Raw genomic sequence first — 23,818 nt, 5'->3', positions numbered from 1 at the left:
ATTGGTCAGTTCCAGTCAAATTATGTTTATCTGTAATTTATGTAAACCCATTAATGACAAATACAAAACATTTCTGAACTGAAGGAAGTAAAACAGACAAACAACACATGAAACATGTTTTTACAAAATATGTATCTACATAATATTATTTGACAAATGTTCTTTAAATAATGTACAAAAAATCTCACATTATGGATAAAATATAATATTTTTGGTTCATCTACATTTCTTAAGCTGTACATTTCCACTATTTTTCACATCATTTCATTCATTTTTTAAAAATAAAAAGACCGGTTTAGTGACTTAACAGAATAGCATGAAAAATGCTTTCAAGTCTTTTTCAGTTCTGATATGCCACACAGCTTGTACAATTTAACTGAGAAATTATAAGTAAAATAAAAGTAAAAATAAAAATGCTGCACTTACCCGCCCTGCACAAACGTTCAAACCTTTAAAGCAAAATTGTACAAAAGTGAGAAGAGCACAAATAAAATTACAGTTTTGTTTCTTTGCTATCACTTTTAAGGATGTGATTGTTTTCTAAGTGAATTTTGAGACACATGTCACATTATTTCTGAAAAAAGAATTCATAAAGGTGATTTATTCAAGCCATACTTATTTAAAATGTGATAATTTAATGTATGGTCTAACTTTTACTTCTTGTGCTTTGTGAAATCCTGGTGATTTATCAGGAACATAAACTTTTTAGTTCCTTTGTATTATAACGCTTTTATAATATAACTTTTTTCAATGGATGTTTATTGTCAATTGGACAGCACCATAAAAATTAATTTTACAGAAATTTTAGAAATTAACTATATATTTTTTTATATAGTCCCACAAGCAAATGAAAATATTCCAAATATAAAACTTCTGTATTTTGCACGTTGTTTATTATAAATAGAAATAGTGCTATGCTTTACACAAAACGTCTTACAACAACAACAAAAAACAAAAATCACACAGTTATAAATTTAAAAAATCATACAAAAGAAAGGGAATAAGGAACCGTATGTAAGACTTAAGCACAGTGGAGCAGTTGTAGAAAAATTCCTTTAAAAACAAAAAACACAATTGAGCAACATTTAATAAATAAGGAGGGCACCTACAAATTGATGAGATCCTGAAAACAACTAAAACATGCAAAGCGACAACAAAAATGAACAGTCAAGATGAATATTGTACTCACTGGTAAAGTCTTTTAATATATTTTTTGGCAAAAGACTGTATGACTACACTGACTTCTATGCATTGCTTGATAAGTTCCCCTGACTGATAAATGCACTCACCCAAAATTTTATAACACCAAAAAAGAGATAGCTAATCAAGGATATAACTGGAGATCCTCGATCCGTGTTCATTTACAGCACATGAGGTATGAATGTATTGCACTTTCTTTGGGTTGCACTGACACCACTTAGCTTCAGTTCATGCTTTCTTGCTGGATTTCCAAACGCAGCCACATGTTTATGTCAAACTACATATGCATGAGTCTCGTCAATATACAGTAAGACTTTGTCATGAAGACATTCTGAGATCAGTATTACAGCTGAGCACGCTATCACCATGCTGTCTAACCTTCAACCACAAAAGACCACAGAGGCACCTGGGGCTGGAAAAGTCCACATAATATCTCCGCCTTACTGTAAGATCCAAATACGAAGTCTTGAACATTTAGTTCATACACAAAGTTCCACTCCCTATTTTTTTCAGAAAAAAATAGAAAAAAAATGTCTTGGTCCTTTCAGCTTGGCATGGTGGGCATGAGGTTGTGGGGGTGGGGCATTGCCTACAGTCTTTAATTATTACAGTGAAATTTCTTCATTTCCATCACTACACAACCATCCAAAGTGTCTCTGCTTCTTGCTGAAGTCAAACCAAATAAACCCTGTCGCCTCCCACGCTGCTGGTCTTGCTGTCCCTAGGGCTGGAGAAGTTGGCAAAGGCAGTGGGTGGCGTCTCTCTCCGGGTAGGAATGCCAGCGTATCCATATGAGCTTCCTGCATAGGCCATGTTGGGGCTTCATATAATGAAAGGCACCTATTAAGGAGAGAAAACAGCAGAAAAAAGCTTTTCAGCAATGTATTTCCATGTAATCAAAAAGTTTAAATGCATTTTACAGCAGGTGAGAATGACACATTTTCTCTGGTAAAAAGGCCAGAAAACAATCCAGAAGATAGTGGGCTTGACCAGGTTTTAGCCTGGATCTCTGGCACTGCTTTACTGATCAATAACAATTCCAAATCTGACCTCCATAGGGACACATGGTTCTAATCCTCGGCTGCCAGGGGCTGTAATCGCCCCCCTGCTAAAGAGCCCTCTCACCATGCCTTCATACATACATACATACCTGTGCTCACGTACAGACGCGTACACATTTCACTAGAACAAGCCCTCCACCCCCGCCCGAAACATGTGGTTTTCTCCCAGGTCCCTGACTAAATTAATGACATCAAGATGTTGGCACTGACGGGCCGGTCAACATGTGGTGGTGTACCTCACATCAGGCCTCTAACACACACAATCCCCCCTCCCTCCTGTCAAACATACTTTGGGAATGTGGCTTCTTTTATTTGGGCAGCTATCCTTGTTACACAGAGGTCATTACATGGCTAGGTGAGCTGCTCTGTGGATTTGATGGGCAAGCTCATCACACAGGGTCATGAAAGAACAGTTAGTAAAAACGAGTGTACTGAGACAGCGACTGGGCCACCATAATGATGATAATATAAACTGAAGTAACCCGGCCACTAGCGATCCCCAAACCCCAATGTAATTCCAGTGCAGCACATGGAGATTTGAGACGCTCCCTAATCAGAGGAGTCTTTGCAATTAACTGCGAGTTTGAAAATTCTGGCTAAATCAACAGCCAACAGATGGCATTGCAGAATGATGTGTCCTCACAATAACAACCAGTATGAATGAAATTGTTTCTACAATAAAAACAAAGGTGCACTACCTTGCTCTGTCCGTACTGTCCATACTGGTAGCTAGGGTGGTGGTCGACAGCGTAGGCTGGGGAGGTGTAAGAAGGTGGGCAGTAAGACTGTGTACTTGGTAGGGTGGGCATGCTGCTCAGGCTTGGAAGGGCCTCCAAGCGCTGAGAGCCATGACAGCTAGCAGAAATGGCTCCGTTAGGCTCAAGGCCTCCTGTGAGAGGGGAGAGGGCAAAGTCACTCTGGGACTGATGCGGCACTCCACTCGGGTTCAGCAAGCCCATCACCTACAACGAGACACAGAGAGACCCAATCATTAGAACGCATCTCAATTTAACTGAAAGTGACATCGTTGAGGTTTTCTAGTATTCACCATGACATACAAACAAAGCTGTTCATTTTAGTTCAGTTTCCAAGAATGTGTTGATATTTCATATCTTGGTAGTTAGACACACGTTGTTTTTTCTTCACTGTTAGCATTAGCAGCTCTCTTCAGACATATTCTCTTTATTCTTTCCTTTTTTTATGATGTAAAGCACTTTGAACTGCTTTGTTGCTGAAATGTGCTATACAAATAAACTTGATTGACTTGATGAATTGATTCTAACACCAGTTGCATCTTTTTCCTCACCAATGTTCTGTCATGAAGTATATAAAAGAACAGTTGCATACAGTACCTTGCACAAATATTCAAACCCATTGAACTTTTCAACATTTTGTCACATTACAACCCCAAACCTCACTGTATTTCATGTGACACATCAGCACAAATCATTTGCTTTCAGTATAAGTCCAGGTTTTCTACAAAGCACTCAGAAATGTTGTGAGCCATGAAGACCAAGGAACCAAGCAGACAGGTCAGGTGTTAGATTGTTCAGAAGTTAGTTTATAAAACATCACAAGCATTGAACATCAATTTAGGACCAAAAAAAAAAGAGTATCACGCAACTGCAAAACTAGTCAGACACAGCCATCCACCTAAACTGACAGCTTTCGAAAAGCAGAGTACTAATTAGGGTATGCAGAGCTCCCAGGGCAACTATTTGTTATGCACTCTGTAATTCTTCCTTTCATGAAAAGTAGCAAAGAGGACCACATCATTTAAATAAGCCCATAAATCCATAAAAAGTCAAGCTTAAACATTGCTATACATCACTAATATCTGTTCAAGTTAGATGTCACTAAAATTAAACATTTAGCTAAAAAAAAGCTGAAGTTTGTAACCACGTTTGCACACCAACCCGATTACATCACCACAACATTTATACATGGTGGTGGCAGCATCATGCTGTGGGAATACTTTCTTTCAACTGAACTGATAAAGCTGGACTTTAGCAGCTCCAGAGACGTTGAGACATGGGGTAAAGGTTCACTTTCCAGCTGGACAATGGCATTAAATTTACAACCTGAGTTATAATGGAAAGAGTTAGATTAAAACATAAACAAATATTAAAATAGGCTAGTCAGTCCGAACCTAAATCTAACTGATAATCTGTAGCAAGACTTGAGAAGTGCTGTTCATTTTGAATGAGCTTCATCTATTTTGAAAATAATGAAATTATATCGACTGTGGGATTGAATAGAAATGCCTGTGACATGTTGCGATTGTTTTTCTCTGAAATATCTTCAAACCATCTGTCATTTTCCTCACTAAAATCTGTTGTTGTGACTTGATAAAAAGGGACTGAATACTTACTGTATGTTGCTGTATATCTTAAAATTGAAAGAAAATAAAAAAAGATCCACTCTAAATTTGTCCCAAAGCTGCCATAAGAATTTAATAAACTGCCTGAGGTGATATCTTGCAACCTGAACTTACAGAAAGCAATTCTCCTTTGTATGCATACATAAAAAATGCTTGTATCACATTACGTTTTTGCCTCTTTTTTGAAAATGACCATGTCCTCATAAAGGAGACCAAAGGTTACATGAGAAGCAGAAGTAAGGTGTGTTTTTATGTCAAAGTTACCTTTATGTGGAGTCATGCCTCAGCAGATAGCCTGTGTATGTGCATATAGTATGTGCATATGCCCATGTGGGATGTTGTTTTTTTGTTCCGATGTCAAGTCTGCTGGGGTATCAGTGATCCATCGTGAACAGCTGCATAAGGCTTTGCGTGAGAAGCAAAGTTGTGAAAAAGTCCATGTTGGAGAAAACGCAGCAAAGGCCAAAACTAAAATCCAAGTGGCCTTTGCTGGGCAGATGATAACAAATGATGAGAAAACATGATCTTTCCCATCTCACTTCCAGTTGATCGGAAAATGTACATGTCCACAGACAAAGGTTAACTTGTTTGGCTTTAATGCATGTGCTTTACAAGTAAAAATAAAATATACCCCATAGAACTTAATTTATCTAATATGAAAGAAATATTAGACATATATTTTTTGGCCTGCAGATTAATAATCAATAAATAACAAGGTTTCAAACTCATCATTTTCCAAACTTCGATACTTTTATTTTTGGACTAGGCAATGTCAATTGATATCTAAGATGATTTAAGGTACTAATAGTGTCCTGTTGTGTGCATGCATGTGTCCAGAGTTTGAGCAACTGAAACAGCAGCAGTTCCCCGATGGTCTGTCTGTTTTGAGGTTGTTCCGGGGATTAGGTCCCAGGGGGTGCAAATCCTGGCTGCTTGCTACCTTGGTGAGAAAGGATTGCTAAGGTATGCACCAGATCAGAGCTGCGACGCCAGAGATGGAGAAAGCCATCACTCTGTCTGTTTGCTCAGTTTGCAGAACTAACTGCTCAGATGAGAATATCTCCGATCTAAAGCAAACCTTCTCTAAAGCAGGACTGTGCGATGCTGTGACCATATCTGGAGTTAGTGGAATCCGCTCATGTATACAGAATAATAGGCAGCTATTAGAGACAAATCTGGAGTTCAGATAACACAAGAGATGTAATTTCTCCAAGGATTGGGTATATAAATCCTTAAAGCTGAGGCAATCTCAGAAAAACCGAAGTTGTAAACTTTTTCCAAGTGCAAAGAGGTCCTTGACTATCAATGTCAATGAATGTATTTTTCATTTCCTCTCTCTTATTAAGTTAAAATCTGAAAATTAATTAAATCATCATACGAAATAGAGAAAACTGATTTGCAATATACATTCAAACAGCTGCAATAAATACACAAATTAAAACAAATTAGCCAACAAAGTGATTCATTTGCATAAATTACACACTTTGTTACGAGTAGCTAGATTACTTCATTCCAATCAATTAGGACACTGGAACGCTACTTGATTGCATTCCCAGACTGAGAAAAACCTTAAAGGAAAGTGGTGCAATTTGACAGATGAGATTTCCATTCTATGCAAGCTGCCTGGAAAGGTTAATGCTGAAACCATGCACAGAGACTGAGCACCTTTGGCCTTTTACTGGAGCTGATGTCACTCTTTGACCCTGTAAGTATTTGAACTCCTACCACAACCACTGACAGGAGAAAGCATCCACCTTGCAGACCAGCTCTGCTTCGATAAAATCATTATCAGAAGTTCAGTTTAAAGTTTATTAAGACTGCCAGTTTACACAAGTTTGCATTTGCATTTAGTTTTGTGTCATTTTAATCCTCGGTTTTCATTAAAAACAGGCAATATTTTACCAGCTTATGCGGTAAGACATTAAAGGGAAAAAAAATATAACTGGAACTTACGCATGAAAGAAGTTAATTATACTTTCAGCTTCAAAAGAGGCTTTCAGAGGCATCAATAACGAAAAGCAACAAACCTGCCTCCCATTTTTTTCCCCATTTTTTTTTATCTGTGCATAACAGGATATGGAGATCCTCTCTCATGGGAATTAGTACCCAACATGCAAAGCACAAGGGCTGGCCACCCTTTGTGCCAGCTAAAAGCTCGTTTTCCGCCTGTTAGTCCATCTCTTGGACTCATAGGGTGCCACTGATAGACACTGATGACTGTGTAATCAACCATAATTGTCTTTTCAGTTTTGATTTGTGTCATCGTCTGACATCCATACATCCTTCCCCATGTCTGCTGCCTTACCGCCTCTCCGGTGATGGACGTTTGCCACATTTTAAATTCATCAAACTATTTGTCGAGATAAACAAAAAAATGAACAGCTACAGAGTTCCTCATCCTGACAAGGATTTATCATTGTAGCGACAGTGACACCTCCTGCATAGGTCATGCAGAGAAGTTTGGGTGCTTTATTATTTTTACCATATGGTACACTTCATGAAGCCTTCTGCTTACTGACATGCTAAATATGCGGTGATGTGTGAGAATTACCAGATTGTGGAGAGCTTGCTCCACAGAAACATATGTACGTGAGCAAACCTATATGTACACATTAGAGGAGGATCCATGGACTATTATATCTTCCAGGTAAAAGCTCTGCAATAAACAAAAAGCCACAAATCCCCACATCACGTTATCCTTTCACGTCACACAACTAGGTCTGCTGAGGCTGTGTGTTTTCAAAGCATGCAATTAGGATTTCGGAACCAAAGAGGCATGAGTGACATATATATTCAAGTTGAGCACTGTGTCAAAGTCCTCATGCAAATGGTAAAAATGAATTTAAGGCTTTAAATACAAGAAACATTGTTGTGCACCATCATGAACAATATGCACCAGATTCAGTGTATTCTTTAAAACTTTTACTTTGAATGGTTGTAACGTAATCTTGTATTATCCCTTATTGTTGATAATGGTCACAGGTGTTTAACCACCTCTTGATGCCATAGTCAGCGTCAACCTCCCATTCTATGTTGGATTTCCCCTTTATTGCAAACCATAAAGATTCCCGTAGATCTTGTAACTAAAGAATGATCCAGAAGGGGCTTAAGACTTGACAGAGTTGCGGTTGAGGGCATGTTCACAGACTCCAGCTCAGCATGAGACTCCAGCTGGAACATGGCAGACCAGAGGCCCCTGGAGAGGATCGTGAGAGGAGCTAGGAAGGATATTCTAGTGTCCCAACCCTTTGATCAGGATCTAGGATTCAAAGTCTCTACAGGTACAAAGCATTTAAATGCTGCCATCAGGCAAACCATCAGACAATTTGTGATGCAAATTGTTAAAACGCTCAGCTGGTGTTAAGATTGTCCCGTATATTCTAGTACTTACTTTCTTTATGTCTTTAAAAAATATTCAATGATTATTTTTTTTAAGTTCACACCAAAACATCCAAGAGAACTACTATATTGTGTTTTGCCAAATAATGATGTGACAAATTATTATTTTAATTCAATTATATTTGACGTCACTGACCTGTGGAGAGATGGCGTTGCTGATGCTGGGATTAACAGTGTTGCCATGTCCTGTCGGGGGCACAAAGCTGTCCGAGTATCCTGAGAAGTTGTGCCTTCCAGAGGAAAGGCAGTATCCTGAGCCTCCGTCTTGGGAAGCTGCGGATGAGCTGAGCGCGCTCTGGTGCACGGAGGTGGGCGGCAGAGGCTGAGGCCGATGGACTGTACTTAGCTGTTCAGAGGCTGATGAGAATAAAACAGGAAGTCATTACGCTGCTGGCATGTTACTTATTCATAGACTTGCAACAGTCTAAGCATTAAGACAAATGTGTGTTTAACTAGGCCCACCTTGGGCTATAGAGGTTGGAGGGTAGGGACTGTCTGACAGCTGATAAGGCTGCAGGCCTGGCATGGCTGACGGAGGGAAACCACCTGGTATGAGGTGATTAAAAGCCATTAGCTGATTAGCTCCTGCTTGTTTCCTCCATCGAGCTCTTCTGTTGCTGAACCACACCTGAAAGAAAAATACAATTGAACATGAAAGAAATTTCTTTGTTAGAAAATCGTCACCAACGTGGTAAGTAGATTTTTTTCTTTTTAAGTTTAGTGCCTTGAAAAAATATTCTCCATGAACTTTCAGTCTTACAACAGTAAGTTACTTTGTTGTGATTAATTTGTATTTTATATGACAGAAACAACAAATAACACCGAGTTGGAAAGTGATAGAAAAAGGATACGTGGTTTTCAAAAAAAATCTTAAATGGTTTTACAGACATTTGCGGTCAGCCCCCTATTAATCTGATAAAATCAAGAGCAACCAGCAGCCTTCAGAAGGCATCTAATAATTATTATTATTACAATCCACCAGTGTGTAATTGGATACAAATTGAGCTGATCTGTAAAGAACTTAGTGGTTTGTTAGAGGACATTATTGAACAAACAACAGCCATGTTGTCTGACTGCAGACCCATTCCTGACTGCAGATGGGTCAGGAATTAAATTGTGGAGAAGTTTAAACCAGAGTTAGGTAATAAAATAATATTCTAAGCACTGACCATGACATGAAGCATTGTTTAACCAACCATCTAAAATTGTAGTGACGGGTAAGGAAATCCTTAATCAGAGAAGCAACCAAGACCCCCACAGTAACTCTGTGAGAGCTCCATTTGTCAGATGAAAGGATCTGTTGACAGGGAAACTATATTTGTCACGCAGTCTACAAATCTGGCCTAGGTGGAAGAGTGCCACGAAAAACATCTTCTGTGAAAAGGCCTGGTTTGCCATAATGCATATATGGGACACAACACCAATGTGGAAGAAGGTACTCTAGTCGAATGGTGCAAAAGTTAAACATTTTAGCTCAAAACTATCACACGCATCACCCTTCACACACCATCCCCACCATGAAACATGTTGGTAGCAGCATCAGGCTGTGGGGAGACTTTCTTTAAGTAGAAGCAGGGAAGCTAGTGAAAGTTTATTGGATTATGCATGAAGTTAAATGCATAGAAATAATAGAAACCGGTAAGAGGCTGCAAAAAGCTTAAGGCTGCAGTGGAGTTTCATTATCCTGAATATACAGCCAGAGCTACAACAGAACGATTAAGATCAAAGCATAAAATAATTGTTAGACTGAGCCAGTCAAAGTTCAGTCCTAAATTAGATAAGAAACTTAAAATCTGCTGTTACATAGACATTCTTACTCCAGACTTTATGAACTTTAGTTACTTTGCAAAGAAGAGCAGCAAAAACGTGTCTCTAGAAGCCACAATATGGTAGAACCAAGCCCCCTTGCAGCAAAAGTATTTACTCAAAAGGTTGAATACACATGCATGCCACACTTTGCCAATTTTTATTAGTAAAAACATGTTACATAGAAAATCTATCCATTTCCTTCCAGTTCACAATATTGCATTGCTGTATGTTAGTCTATTATTTTTTAAAAATCACGTTTTTGTAGTTGGGACAGTTGGAACTGTAATTGTACTTTATTCCGGGTCACTGAAAATGTATCTGTGCAAGGACTCTCTGTCCCTTTGCAGGGACCTATGCTGATAGCGATCTTAACATCTGTAGAGCGCAGTGAAACCACATCTTTGTGAGCTACTTAACGTCACAGAGTTCATACATTGCCAGAGGGCTGTTATGGCTATTAAAAGCTATATTGAGAAGCTATCTAAATCGAGAATCTATTTGCAGAATTTTACATACATAGCCCCCTTTTGGCAAAATGTTGACAAAAATAGAAACATGTCTTTGTATATAGGCGGCTGTGAGTGTCTCCATGTGGAGCCACAGGGGAGGTCTGGGTTTGTTTTGGGGATGGAACACATGGCTAATGGTTGTAAAGAATGTGTAGCAACATCCCAAAACAACTTAACACCCACATGTCTCGGAGGGAGTGACGGATCACTGTGCTGTCAAGATTTAGACTTGCATGCATGCTCGTTTTTCTAACCTGAACTCGAGCTTCTGTCAGTTTGGCCCTCTGAGCCAGCTCCTCTCGCGTGTAGATGTCTGGGTAGTGCGTACGTTCAAAGGCCCTCTCCAGTTCCTCCAGCTGCTCTGCTGTGAAGGTCGTCCGACTGCGGCGCTGCTTCCTCTTTAACGGCAGGCCTGGCTCAGAGTCCACGTCTGAAGCCTCATCTGAGTGGCTCGCTGGAATTGAAAAAAATATGTTTTCAAGCAATTTATAATAACAACAACATGCACACACAGGCTGAGCCATTGCAGTTTGATAAAACACTTATTTCCATGCTGCTGGTATTGTGGCCCTTAAAGTTTTTGTGATCTTGAACTGCTCAACTCAAAAGATATATTGTCTAATGAAGAATATCTGTCAGTTTGCAATATATAACCATATATTGCTGATTTAGCAACACAGAGTTATGACTAACCTTATGAATTCGAAACTTTCTTTTTATTCAACAGCAAGAGTTTGTTTTAAAAATTTTAAAAACAATGACAAATTTAAGACTGATGTAGCATAGCATCAACAAAGCTAGTTAGTTTTTCTCTGAGTTTAAAAAACAAATTTATTTTCCTTATTGACTGTCCCTTTATCAGTTGAAATAATCACATTTGGATTTTTTTTTCCCTGTTAAATTAATTTAGAGAAGTAGTGTTGCTTAAATGTTAAAATGTTTTGTGTTTGATTTGCTTAAATAACGTATTTGGGAGTATATCTTATTGTGATATAAATAAATGCTGTATTCATATGTAAAATGAAATCATTTCAAGCCTGGTAAACTGGTTAAAAAATCATAACTATAAGGAATATACAAAATCTCTTTCTTTCAATTTGTGATACAGATTGCTCACTTGATATAAAATAATTCATCCTTCAGAACTGATGTTTCATAGATTTTGGTTTTCGACTTTGACTGTGACTACTTCTACTGATGTAAATTTAATAGTTTCACACAGCATACCAGCTGCTCCACAGCACAGAGCCACTCTAGATTGTGTTCTCCTGATTTCTTAAACTCCTCAGTAGTTCCCGGGGGATCAAAAGCAAAAGCCTGCTTGAACATGGATTAAAGAGGACAAGATCCCTCTGGGGCATCAGTCGCCTGGGACACTGTGTCTCTTCTAGTCTTAGCCATGCTGTGCTTTAGGCTGATATTCGGCAGCACAGGAAAGGCAGCCCGTTGCAGGTGCTTCTTAATCTGCTCGTTCAGAACAAGAGAAACTGACTGAGCTAACAGGGGGAGGTGCAGAAGAAGAGGAACAGTGAACTTTGGATACAATATCAGAAATTGATATTTCTGAATTTGTGCGGAGGTTCACATTTATTTAAAAAAAAAAACTATAAAGCCCTAAAAAATTTGCATGATTGCCTTTTTGTTGACTATCACCAGCAATCTTATCCTTCAGTTTTTTACATTCCAATCATTTTCGCCATCAAAAACATGCAACTGCTGAGTCTGGATTGCTAGTTGTCACTCAGTGGATCCTGAGCTGCAATCCACTCCTAAATCAACCCCAATGAGAAAATCAACATGAGGGATCCCTCCACATTTTTGATCCAATAAACTGAAGAAATAAAATGCTCAAAAGCAAAAAGACAGGTGCATGCATAGGGAAGGCTGCAAGGGAAAGGCTGGTCTGTCTCAGACTCTTTCTTATTCCTCTAGATTTATAGGCTTTAATTAAACAAGTGCCAAGTCAGACATTAAAGGGGGGGCTGGGAAAGGGGGACAGTGATCTCCCCTTGGCTCTGGAGCCTCTGCAAGGAAGGCAGGAAGTCTTTGCACTGGTTGCCAGTGTGTGTCTGACCAGGCATTACACACAGATTTGGCCTCTGGAAATGCTGTTACTCAAAGGCCTGCTGGCAAAAAAAAAAAAAAAAGAAAAAAGAAAAAGCGATCCTGACTCTGAGACAAGCTCATTATTAGATCTAAGCCACATTGAGGCGCTAAGGTAACACACAGACTCAAGCAAGCTGCTTTATGTAGCCAATTTTTGTCATTTAGAAAACATACTTTCATGCTGTTTAGTGAAGGAAAGCTTAGAAAACTTTGAAGGCAGCAGTTATCTATTTGCTCTCTCTGTTTACTATAGGGTTACCCTCAAAGCCCTATTTATTTTTACCATTTCCTCTTTTTCCCTTCCTGTTTTTATTTGTAACTCTAGAGGCAACTCTCCGTCTTTGACTCTTCTGTAATGGCAAATGACAGTGATGCTTTTGTCATCCTCTGCTTGCTCTTTTGTCTTTTTCTGTCTTCTTCTTCACCCACTTTTTCCCTTTATTTTTGGGGAGTGATGTGGCCAGGCCTTTGTATCCCAGTGGGGAAAAGCCTGTGGCAGGGCTCTATTGGACCGATTACCACGCTCCATCTGTAGGAGCCATCAGGGACGCCCGGGCCCTCATTCAGGGGCCTGTCACCTGCACAGCAGGGGACCTGGGGGGGTTGAAGGGTAAGTTGGGGGCTGGAGTAGGGGAATGAGGAGTAGGAGGAGAAAAAAGGGGGCACAAAAGGGTCCAGAGAAGGGCTATTGGGGCTGTGGAGGGGCACAGCAGGGGAGCACCCCTATATTCCCTCCTTCCACGGCCCGAGGGGCACAAAGCTGGGGGATGGGAAGTCAAAGGGGTTGACATGGAGAGGAGAAGGAAAGCTGAAAGCACCTGAAGAAGATGCTGGGGTTGAGGGAGGAGGGTGCACAGCTATGGCGAATGAGGGGGAGGCAGTGATTGTTAAAAAAAAAAATAGGACCTGTCTTTTTCACCTCAGCCATTCACATCACTCGTCTCTTCCTGGATTCACCCGTTGCTATACATCCGCATCTAAGGCACTGTCAAACACTGTTCTAAGTCTGTCTTGGAATGATTTAAGCCAAGGTGATGCTGGAGCAGACTTGTTCCCACACATTCCACACAACAATGACAGGAGATAATACTGGGCATATAAAGGGAAAGTATCGGCGTTGTTACTTAAATTCCTAAACGAAATTCTATGCAACAGATAAAGAAACAAGGGGCCTGTCCCTGTCTGTACCAAGAGGGAATGTTTAAGTTCCCACACAGCATAAGTACCTTTGGACAGTCAGCTTTCTCTGACACAGCAGCTAATACTTGGAATACAGTAACCCAAAGAATAGGAATATTTCATTTTACATTGGTTGGTAATTCATCTCCATACATGGTTTAACTCGTATCTCATTTAGAATGTTATTTGTCGGAATGCTGCAACTTAAACTCTGGATTAACACAAGACTCAATTTTAAGCTGAACTATTTTTATCTTTATATGATGCCACTAATTAACGTAAAAGAAGTAACATTTATTTCCACAGCAACCCAGATAACACATAGTTATTTCTTTTATATCACCTTATAACCAAAGGACAGTTGATACATTTTTGACCATATTTTAGGTATTCATTAATGGCGCATAGCTTTCGTCAGCTCGGTCAGGGCAAAGTTGAAGATTTTGGACAGTCTTTCAAAGGCAGAAAGTTTCAGAGCAACTTCAGGTTCTGGCAATGACCTCTTCATGTCAGGGGAAAGTATTTGCTTTTATCACTCATGCTCTCCTGTTCAGGTCTTGTGGAAAAGGTTGTCTATTAGTATCAGTGAGGGGTTCTTTTCCATATATGACACTTATATATAAAACTTTACTGAAAATATAATAGTAGTGGAGAGTGTTAATTATTTCAACAGCAAACTAAAAATCAACTTACTTAGAGGAATTTAGTTGAAATTTAGTTATTTAGAATATATTGATATTTCATTATTTTATATGGGTTTTTCACATTTTAAATTTGCACCACATTTTGTCCAATTCTTTTTGATTATATTGCATTTACAATTATTTATATTTTTCTGATTGTTTTGTTCCTACATTTACATTTGATAGTTCCGAATTTTTCTTATTAGATTTTCATCATGTTTCTTCACTACATGATAATGTTTCCTCAATATAACAAATAACAAATTACATTTGTTCATTTTTTGATATTTTGTTTGTTTATTTAGTTTGACCATTTCTAGTGGGTTACACCTGTCTGTACGAAAAGTAGTACAAATAAAGTTTGAGTGAGTGGTTGATTGACATTTGTGATTAAGTGAATGTGTATCTAATAAATAATAAGATTACTTATTTATTACTTCTAATAAGTAATAAATAATTCAAATAAATAAATATCTTTCTTTTGAAATAAACAAAGCAAGAAAAACAAAGTTTGACTATGACAACTTATAAAAAAGTAAATTCCTCCAAGTGTAGACCTGCTAAGAAATTTAATAAGACATGAACAGTAATTAATGTTAATTAACCAACAAAAAAGGAAATATATTTAGAAAGTAGAACTGAGTTTAACAAGTGACTGCAAAATGCTCCTTTGACTGTGAATTAAATCGAAAAGGTTTCTTGACTGAAAAAAAAACAGATAAAAATGATGTGACTCTGGTGAACTTCCAGTTTTATTAGCTTCACCAGTAGGAGGAGTGCTTCTAAGATGCAAATAAAAAATCCCCCCCCCACAAAAAAAAAAAAAAAAAAAACCAGAAAGGATTCCTGCCGTTAGGATAAAGGCTGACCTTGTTTACTGCTCAGGCTCATCTTGGCAGACATCCACCCTTCTCCCACCCTCTCTTATGCTTTAGGAGACACTAACATAAGTAGACATGCAAAGCTACGCGCAGCAACATCTTTGCTCATGTGTGCAGAGAAATTCCCATCTGTGGTTCAAAAATGTAAATAAAAGAAATGGAAAGTGTGATAAAGCATAAGAAATGAAGAATCACATATGGAGAGAGAAACCAAAACATATGGGGCAGTTTATGGCCTTGTCTTAGTAGGGGCTGGCTGGCCCATCCTCCTGGGGCTTTTAATAGAGAAGGTAATTGAGCTGGTGACATGTGTTCGCAACGCAAAACAAAGGGCATAAGAGACAAATGAACTCGCTATTTGCCCAGGGAAGTAGATCTGGCCCTTTCAGGACAGGGAGTGTGGTGCGAGTGGGCCACTGAATAAAATAGCTGCGTGCCGCGTAGAGCCAAAGCGAGCAGATGCACTGGGTGAGGTGTGGGGGGTGAGGAGGGGGAAAGAATGGTAAACTGACAGCTTATGGACTCAGCTGGGGTTAACAGTTTAAGAGAAAAAATGGGAGTGAGTAGGCTGCTCACTTGACTTGCTAAAGAGCCCCTAGGAACCTGCAGCTGCCTGGGAGAGGGGGTGGGGGGTGTTATAGAAATAAAAGGAGAGTGAGATGATGATGTGATGGACACAAAACAAAATTAAGCGAAAGAGCACAGGAGGTTGGCACTTAACGGACAAAGAAGGAGTTGGCGATATGAAGCTGAAGGATGTATCTCTGTCTAACACCACAGCAGTGACAAGAAGCCACGAATGGCACTGAGTGGCTATTATTTGCGCCCAGTGTGTGATGGTTATTATTCCGTTCCACTGCGGTGCAGTTAGGTGACATTTTCACGGTGGCATTTCCACCCTCCGAGTGGAGACAAAGCAACTTGCGAAGCCCACACTGGGTTGCAAGCTAAAAAGGCTCGTCCATTGCATGTTCCAGTTCAACGGAGACTAACTAGCAAAGACAACAACCAAACCAAGCAGCTTGTTTCAAGAAAATAAGCTTTTGTTTAAAAAAAATCTAGGTGTTTTAAGGTATTTAAAAGGGCAGCACAAGAACATTGCTTTAAATCCTTACACAAGTTTTTGAGCTCAGATCTTTTCTAAACATTATCCTAACCTCCAGTTCCTGGGGCCTGATAGTTGTAACAGTCAAGTGACCCTAAGTTGGCCCCTGACCTTTTCACACAACTACACAGTACTGCAGTGAAAGCAGCCTCGCGCTGGCTCTTCAGACTAACTTCAAGAACATTCAGAGAAAAAAAAAACATACTTTCACTTTAAACCCCATAAACTCAGAGTATCTGTTTTTTTCTTGTTCTTTTTTTAAAAATTATTTTCAAGTGGTGCAAACGCAGAGCTCTAACACACCAAACGTAGGGAAAAAATGCCATCAATCAATCAGAAACAGGGTTCTGCTGGCATGTCAATAATGTGCAATGTTCAAGACGAAAGAGCTCCACAAAACCTGAGCCTAAACAAAGTTAAGTGATTGACAACACTGTCTGGCTTTACTCAATTAACCATCCCATTGTGCCCCTCTTTGCAAAGTCCCCATGCCCCCGACCCTTTTCTCTTCACACCCCTTTATCCTCCCCATCACAGAGTTTTGCTTGGCTAATACTTGAAGGAAATAGAGAGCTCTTTTTTCTGTTGGGGCTTCTCTTCTTGACCTTCTATTGCTTGCTACTTCTCCTTTCAGTCACTTCGCAGTGTCTCTGGGGTTATTTGGGGAGAATGCGAGGAGTACATCAGCACCAAGGGGCCGGCTTGGGGCAGGACCCCAGCCCATTACTTCAAAGTTGGCCCGCATTCATTAATTGTCCTTTGAATTAATATTGGGGGGATCACAATGTGGGCGCTAACAGAGAAAGAGGCTTTAATGAAGCATAGAGTCTGTATTCAGTTGCAGATCAGCCAGTGTGGATTTTTTCTTTCTTTCTGAAGAAAGAGAGTCTTGAGAATCATGCCAACGCAGAAGAAGAAAGTTCTAACTGCTTATATTTAAGAAGGCCATCTCTTCGTCGTCAGTGCTTTCAATATTTGTTCCCTTTCACATTTTGTAACCTGACATAACCTTGAATATAACGTAGCATATAATTATGAAGTGGAAAAAAGTTATTGTTTTTCAGTTTTCAACAAATAAAAATAAAAAAGTAGAGAATGCGTAGAGAATTCAGCTTCTTTACTCTGAAAGTCCTGTTTAAAATTCAATGTAATCATTTGAACTAATCATTATATAGAGTCCACTTGTGTTGTAAAAGAAAAAAACATTACCATGAAGGTCAAGCAACAAACCATAAAATTTCAGGAGGAGCTGCAGAGATCCAAAGCTAGGGTGGGGAAGATTTGTAGACAAGACAACTAACTACAAGTGAAATTTTAATTTTTGGTTACAGAGCGGACATATTCAGAGTTGAGGAAAACTAGCAAAGCACATGACAAAAAATATACCATCCCCATGGTGACACCCATGGTAGTGGCAGCATTATGCTGTGGATTGCTCTTCATCAACAGGGGCAGGGAAGCTGGTCAGAGATGATAAGAAGACTGATAAAGCTAAACACACAAAAGGCCTTCAGAAAAATCTTCAATAAGCTGATAAAGACTCAAGACCAGAAAAGATGTTTGCCTTCAAGCATGATAACAACACTAAACCTGCAACCCTTAAAGAATATTTTTTTGCCATATACTATGGGTATTTTGCAAAGACAATTTGCCAAAATAAATGTCTAGATGATAGGAAAATCCCCTAAAACATGTCATAATCGGTTATAATTACAGAAACAAGTGGTTTTACAAATCGATAATGCAAGTGAGCTGAATTTTCTCCGTTTTTGTGCTAATACCCATCTGACTGGATTTCTGAACCGCAGTTTGCTTTTCCCCAGAAGTCCAGCACAATAAACAAGCAATATAAACACTATTAATACAGGAAAATGGACAATAAAGCCCTCATATAAATTTCTGCACTATCCAGCCCTCAGAGGAAAAAGGAAATGTGGCTGTAGCAGACATTCCTCTGGCTGAGTTTGGGCCTTCAGTCACATAAACTAAAAAAAAAATTCAGCATATACCTCGATGATTACAGCTAAAGGATATTGCCACGCTACTTTAAAGACAACTTTGTGCTTTTTTAAGGGGTTTCATCTGGGTTTTTTTACAGTGTTTAAGCCACAAACCTTTGAAGGTGGTATAGAAGTGGAAATCTTTTGTTTTCATACTTCTTCTCTCCTGGTTTTTGAACTAAAAACTTACACATACAATAGCTCCAAAACTAGACATACGCTACAGTGCGGATATTAACTCTCCAGTCCTTCTCACTTTCAAATAATACCCCTCATCCTAAACCCATGCCAAGATCCCAGGGAGCCTATATAGACCCAGTTTATTTACACAAACAAAGTCCCACTCAGCTCCTGTGACAAAAGCAGCTAAATCTTTCATGTTTTGTCAGCACTTGATTCCTCCTGTCCCTCTGGCTATTTGCCTGCCCCGGCACAATGGAGACAGGAGAATGGCAGCAGATTGTTGGAATGCACCTCAATGAGACCAATTATTACATGTTGACTGCGTTCACCATGGCACATTTGAAAGAACTGGGCTCATTCACTCTGGCTCTGCAGGACTCCCTTTTAAAGAAAAGTTATCCCTTTGACTGTTTGTATTTCTGAGCTTTCTTTTTATTCCCCCTCCTTCTTCTTTCTGTCTTTCACCCCCCCTCCCGTCCGTCCTGTCATAAAAGATCCTGCAAGAGTGGCTGTCTTTCATGACTTTGGTTACTATAATTAGTTAAATGAGGCTAAAGGCTAATGTGCTAACACTAATAAATAGAGGATAACATCAATTAAATCAAGAACACTAGCAGGAGGAGCAGTGATTTTGACACTGATTCATAATTAGAGAATAAAACAAAAATGAATACATTCTTCATTAAACGGATGAACAGAAAATAAGTCCTTAAATTCTGAGAAGGAATATCTGTTCATTCATTATGCAAACATTAAAACCAAAATAATTGTTCACATTACTGCAACAACAATGTTCCTGCAATTTGCTAAACTTTCTGATGCCACAGTGTACTTTATCCCACAAACCTTAGCTCTCCTTTTCCCAGACAAATAAATCTAAATGAGTCAGCTTTGATCTTAGCACTTAATGGAAGGCCAACAATAGTAGCAGAGGAGAAAGGGGCAGAGAGCAACAGGCCTATCCCCACCACAACAATGGCCTCTGCAAACACCTACTTAATCAATATTTGGCCAGAAGACCCTCTCTGGGTCCCCAATCACCCTTTTCACATTCTAATGAAGTGCTATAAAAGAGAAAATACAACTACTGCTTTCCACAAAGAGACACAACAATAAAATAGGGATGATCTGGATTAAAGAAAGTGCTTGCATTTAGGATGTTACTGAGTAATTTTATTTTTTCTAAAAGAATTTTTTTTTAAAAAGATTAAATACACAAAAAAATACACAACTAAACTTTTTTTCTGACATTAAGCTCAATGCTCATAGACTAAAACTAGACATTCTAACTTTGATTACTCTATTTTCCTTCAGAATAATCAATTGGAGTTTTTACCAAGTCAGTGGATTTGTCCCGCCACGGCTACGGGCTATAGAAGGGGTGGGAAGTGTCTCCCGTACTAAATGTGGGCGCCCAGGGCCAAAAGGAAAAAGGGGCGGACTTCAGTCTGAGATGAAAGTGCAGAGAAATAAAGGGTTTGGATTTAATCTAGTGAGGAGAACAGTTTCCCTGTGCTCGCTTGTTGGAGGCGTCAAGGGTACTGCGCAAAACAAAAAACACACACAAAATAAAAATTATAAAATAAAATAAAGAGAATTAAAAAAAAAAAAAGTAGGCTACGTAAAAACGATTAAGTCAGTCAATATGTTTGTGGTCTATTCTGCGTGTTCCCCCTATATAGATATGGTCAAACTAAATTTTCTTTGATTACTTTAAACAAATCTACAGTAATGTATTTAAAGTGGAAATATGTGCAACGTCGTCTCAAGCCCAAGTTAATTAATAATTAACTATATTGCATGTTTTATGTCTGGGTTTCCTTTTTAATAAACCTGCTGAGTCTCCAACAGGTTATAAATCAACAGGTGTTTGTCTGAAGGCCTGGCTTCTTCAAAAAAAAAAAAAAAAAAAAAAGCAAACTGTTTGACAGAAGGCTCAAAAGTGGCATTTCTTTGTGCAATCATGGTGCACTGGCTCCCTGAATAATTCATCGCTCATTGCGAGTTCATAATGTCTCCTCTCACCCCCTATTTGTCAGCGTATCTTCTTCCCCCTCTCTCTTTTCTCTCCTCATTATTTAAAAAAAAAAAACTGGCCTTTTTATTTATTTATTTTTTTTTATTTTTTTTTATTTTTGAACGACGCTGCGCTGCTTGCCGGAGTTTGGCTTTTGTGCGCGTCAAACTGAGGTGTGAGACTCAATGGACACTCTGCGCTTTGTTCAATGAAGTTCATCCTTAAGTGTCCGATTAAGTGAAAAAAAAAACTTTCTCAGGCTTAGAAGCTAAACAAATGTTTGATTTTTTTTTTTTAAAGCTCGTCTGTATAGTTTTTTTTGTTTGTTTTGTTTTGCTTTTGGGTTTTTTTTAGGGCAGTGTATGCGTAAACTGCTTCAAACTTTAAACGTTACACTTTTAAATAGAAGTCTAAAAACTCTAAATAAGAAACAATATATTATTATTATTATTATTATTATTATTATTATTATTATTATTATTATTATTATTATTATTGCTGCTGCTGTTGTTGTTGTTGTTGTTGTTGTTGTTGTTGTTGTTGTTGTTGTTGTTGTTGTTGTTGTTGTTGTTGTTGTTGAAACCAGATTTTCACATTCTTCTGTTTTGCTTTCAGTGGTTTGGATGATTACAGTGTAAAACGTCGGACTTACATCTGTCTCCCAGGATGCCATCGATGCTGTGTTTTGTCCGGGGCTCGCTCTCCTCCAGCGTCCTCTTCACCATCTCATCGTCCTCCTCCTCGTCCTCACCAACTCCGCCAAATTTGGAACGCATGACGCGGCTGATGGCGCTCACTGAGAAACAGAGACGAAATGAATACTGCCCAAAATACCCACAATAAATTCAAACAAAATGTCAGCGTTTTGTGTTGTTGCTGTTTTGTTTTTTGGGGGGCGGGGGTTTGTTAGTTAGTTAGTTAGTTTTTTCCTAAATGTATTTTGTGGCTAATAAATTATTAGGTCTATACCTGAGGGGACATTGTTCCTGTCGCAGATTCCATCTTTCAGTAGTTTGTCCCTGATTTCCCAGCTGAACATGCCGGGATTTTCTCTCTTGTACTCCTCGATCTTCTTGTCCACTTCTGGGCAGGCACTTTGCTTTGTGGAGACAACCAGGATAAGTCATGTTAATTAAATAAAGTGTCAGCCTATGGCTTGGAAGAAAACACAAAAGTCACAAAATACAAGAAATTTACAGCAACAGTTTATAAATATCCACAGAACTTGACACACCATCAATATGCTTGACCTCTCGGTAGATCTATATTTTCCTTTTGCTTTGAGAGAAAAAAAAAAGTTTTAAACAGACTTTGTTGTTACATATTTTGACAACACCAAAGATAAATCTGTTTTATATAACCTATGTTTGGGGGGGGGGGGGGATATTAAAAAGAGGACATGAGAAAAACGAATTGCTAAACTTCTTTTTTGACCTTCATGAAAAAGCTGCAGTGACTGCGCTTAACTCCTGCTGGTAGTTTCTGAACATCTCAGAAAGTTGAGAAAGCTCAGGAGCATGGAAACTAAATTCTTATATGAACACGTTCTTTCTATTGGATATATAAAAATAAAAAATAAAAACAGCTGTACGATCATCTGCGCCATACCTTTGGTTTGCTGCCTCCGATTGCTCCCGGCCTGATCGAGCCCGTCTCCTGGTACCGGCACAGAATTTTGGAGACGCAACCGTGGGACACCCTCAGCTGCCGGGAGATGACGCACGGCCGGACTCCGTGGTGGGCCATCTCTACGATTTTGTGGCGAATGTGGTTGGGGAGAGGTCTGCCGTTTATGAAGACTCCTCCGAGCTGGTTGACCCGACCCTGTCCTAACGGAGTGGAAACTGGACAGGGAGCGCTTTTATTGAGCCGGGTACTGTCTGTTTCCAAATAACGCATAATTTATCCAACATTTCTGGAGGTAATTTCAAAGTTATCTATGTTAATATTTTAAAACAGGCAAGACTGCATACTTAAAATGTAAAAAAATAAATAAATAAATTGACAATTTCTACTTAGAAAAATTGTTCTTAATTTCTGCCTTACTAAGAAAAGTCTACATGCATCACAGAATTTTGGAAACAGAGACACTCGAAATGAAATTATTTGTAAATTGCGTAATAAATGTGAGTTATATTTTTAAATCTTTGCTTTTTCTCGAAAATGTGCCGCTGTTCATTTTTGAATTTTTTGGTTTACTTTTTTTTTTTTTTTTAATCTAACATAGTAATTTTATAAGAGTAAATATTTCAACAAATCGAGTTTAATAAAGTTTGCAAAAGTTTTTGCTCCAAGTTTTTTTTTTTTTTTGTCATGTCCACCCGCAACTGGTGGTGGCTTCTTACCTTCCAAAGAGTATCCTCCACGCGGGTAGTTCTGGTGAGGAGTCGGTCTCATCATTCTCGGTAAACCTCCTGCCAGCGCCGTCATGTTCCCTCCGATCTGGATAAGCTGTTTGCGATGCGCCTTTTTTTGTTTGTTTGTTTGTTTAAATCCAACAATTACCTTTTGTCAGTTTTGTTTCATTTACCCTTTGCCGTCGTCTGGATTCCTGAGTAACAGGTTGCCACAGTTGGGGAAGAAAAGTGAACCCGGGCCTCAAAGATGTTGCCTAATGTTATCCCAATGGGGAGAGTTTGGAATCGACACTCCGGGTTTCGGACGGTTCCTCGGAGGATAAGATAAGAAAGATGCTCTGAGAGGATGGATGATGGTCAAAGATTTTTATCTGTGGACGCTATCCCCTCTGACTCCCAGAGGGAGCTGGGCGCAATGATTGGTTCAGGACCCGGACATTAGGAAGTAGGAGGAGCTCTGTGATTGGACAGAAGAGGCTGAAGTTGGGGTTGAGTTGACCTCATGAGGTCAGCTTGTCACGGGAGTCTTTGCTTTAAAGTTTTCACAAACAGTAAATGTTTCCAATAAAGCAAACATGTATATATCGGTGAGCTTCCAGCCACTGACGATATATTAAGGTGGAGTATCCCGCATGCCTCCAACCCCATGCCTTGACACTTAACTCAGGTGGTGAGTGAAACATTCAGCTGACAAATGGGACACTCCATTCCAAAGCAGAAACATCATTAGTTCTGAACTCTGATATGCAAACATATGCGCATTAGTCTCTTTCTACACATGTTAACCGGCTACCAATCCTGCAGTAAACATTAGTTGTATGCTTGTTAAGGAACAAGAAAAATATAATCCCACAAGTACCTGAGAGGATAAAAATACATCTACTTTACTCATTAATATATATATATATATATATATATATATATATATATATATATATATATATATATA

The 23,818-nt window shown here is 38.9% G+C and overlaps 1 protein-coding gene across 1 annotated transcript; it reads right to left on the bottom strand.

The window, feature by feature from the left end:
• Window positions 1-848: 848 nt before the first annotated feature.
• On the bottom strand, window positions 849-23,744 carry LOC102234753 (paired box protein Pax-3-like). Its single transcript, XM_014472448.2, has 9 exons — window positions 22,858-23,744; window positions 22,121-22,356; window positions 21,482-21,611; window positions 21,165-21,308; window positions 10,613-10,812; window positions 8,503-8,668; window positions 8,177-8,397; window positions 2,960-3,223; window positions 849-2,040 (listed from the first exon to the last, which is right to left on the bottom strand). The coding sequence occupies exons 1-9, from the start codon at window positions 22,940-22,942 to the stop codon at window positions 2,023-2,025; spliced, it is 1,464 nt and encodes a 487-aa protein (XP_014327934.1). The 5' UTR covers window positions 22,943-23,744; the 3' UTR covers window positions 849-2,022.
• Window positions 23,745-23,818: the final 74 nt, after the last annotated feature.

The sequence above is a fragment of the Xiphophorus maculatus genome, chromosome 6 (assembly GCF_002775205.1).
Source record: "Xiphophorus maculatus strain JP 163 A chromosome 6, X_maculatus-5.0-male, whole genome shotgun sequence".
In the NCBI taxonomy this organism is placed as follows: domain Eukaryota; kingdom Metazoa; phylum Chordata; class Actinopteri; order Cyprinodontiformes; family Poeciliidae; genus Xiphophorus; species Xiphophorus maculatus.
Note: the sequence above shows the minus strand (reverse complement) of the source record. Positions and strands in the feature narration are given on the sequence as shown.

Excerpts from the sequence above, each read along its gene's own strand:
- LOC102234753 (XM_014472448.2), bottom strand. The coding sequence starts at position 22,942 with ATGACGGCGCTGGCAGGAGGTTTACCGAGAATGATGAGACCGACTCCT. Across the intron at positions 22,357-22,857 it reads TGGAGGATACTCTTTGGAAG|TTTCCACTCCGTTAGGACAG; the intron begins GTAAGAAGCCAC and ends CTCCCTGTCCAG. Across the intron at positions 3,224-8,176 it reads GCAACGCCATCTCTCCACAG|GTGATGGGCTTGCTGAACCC; the intron begins GTCAGTGACGTC and ends GTCTCGTTGTAG.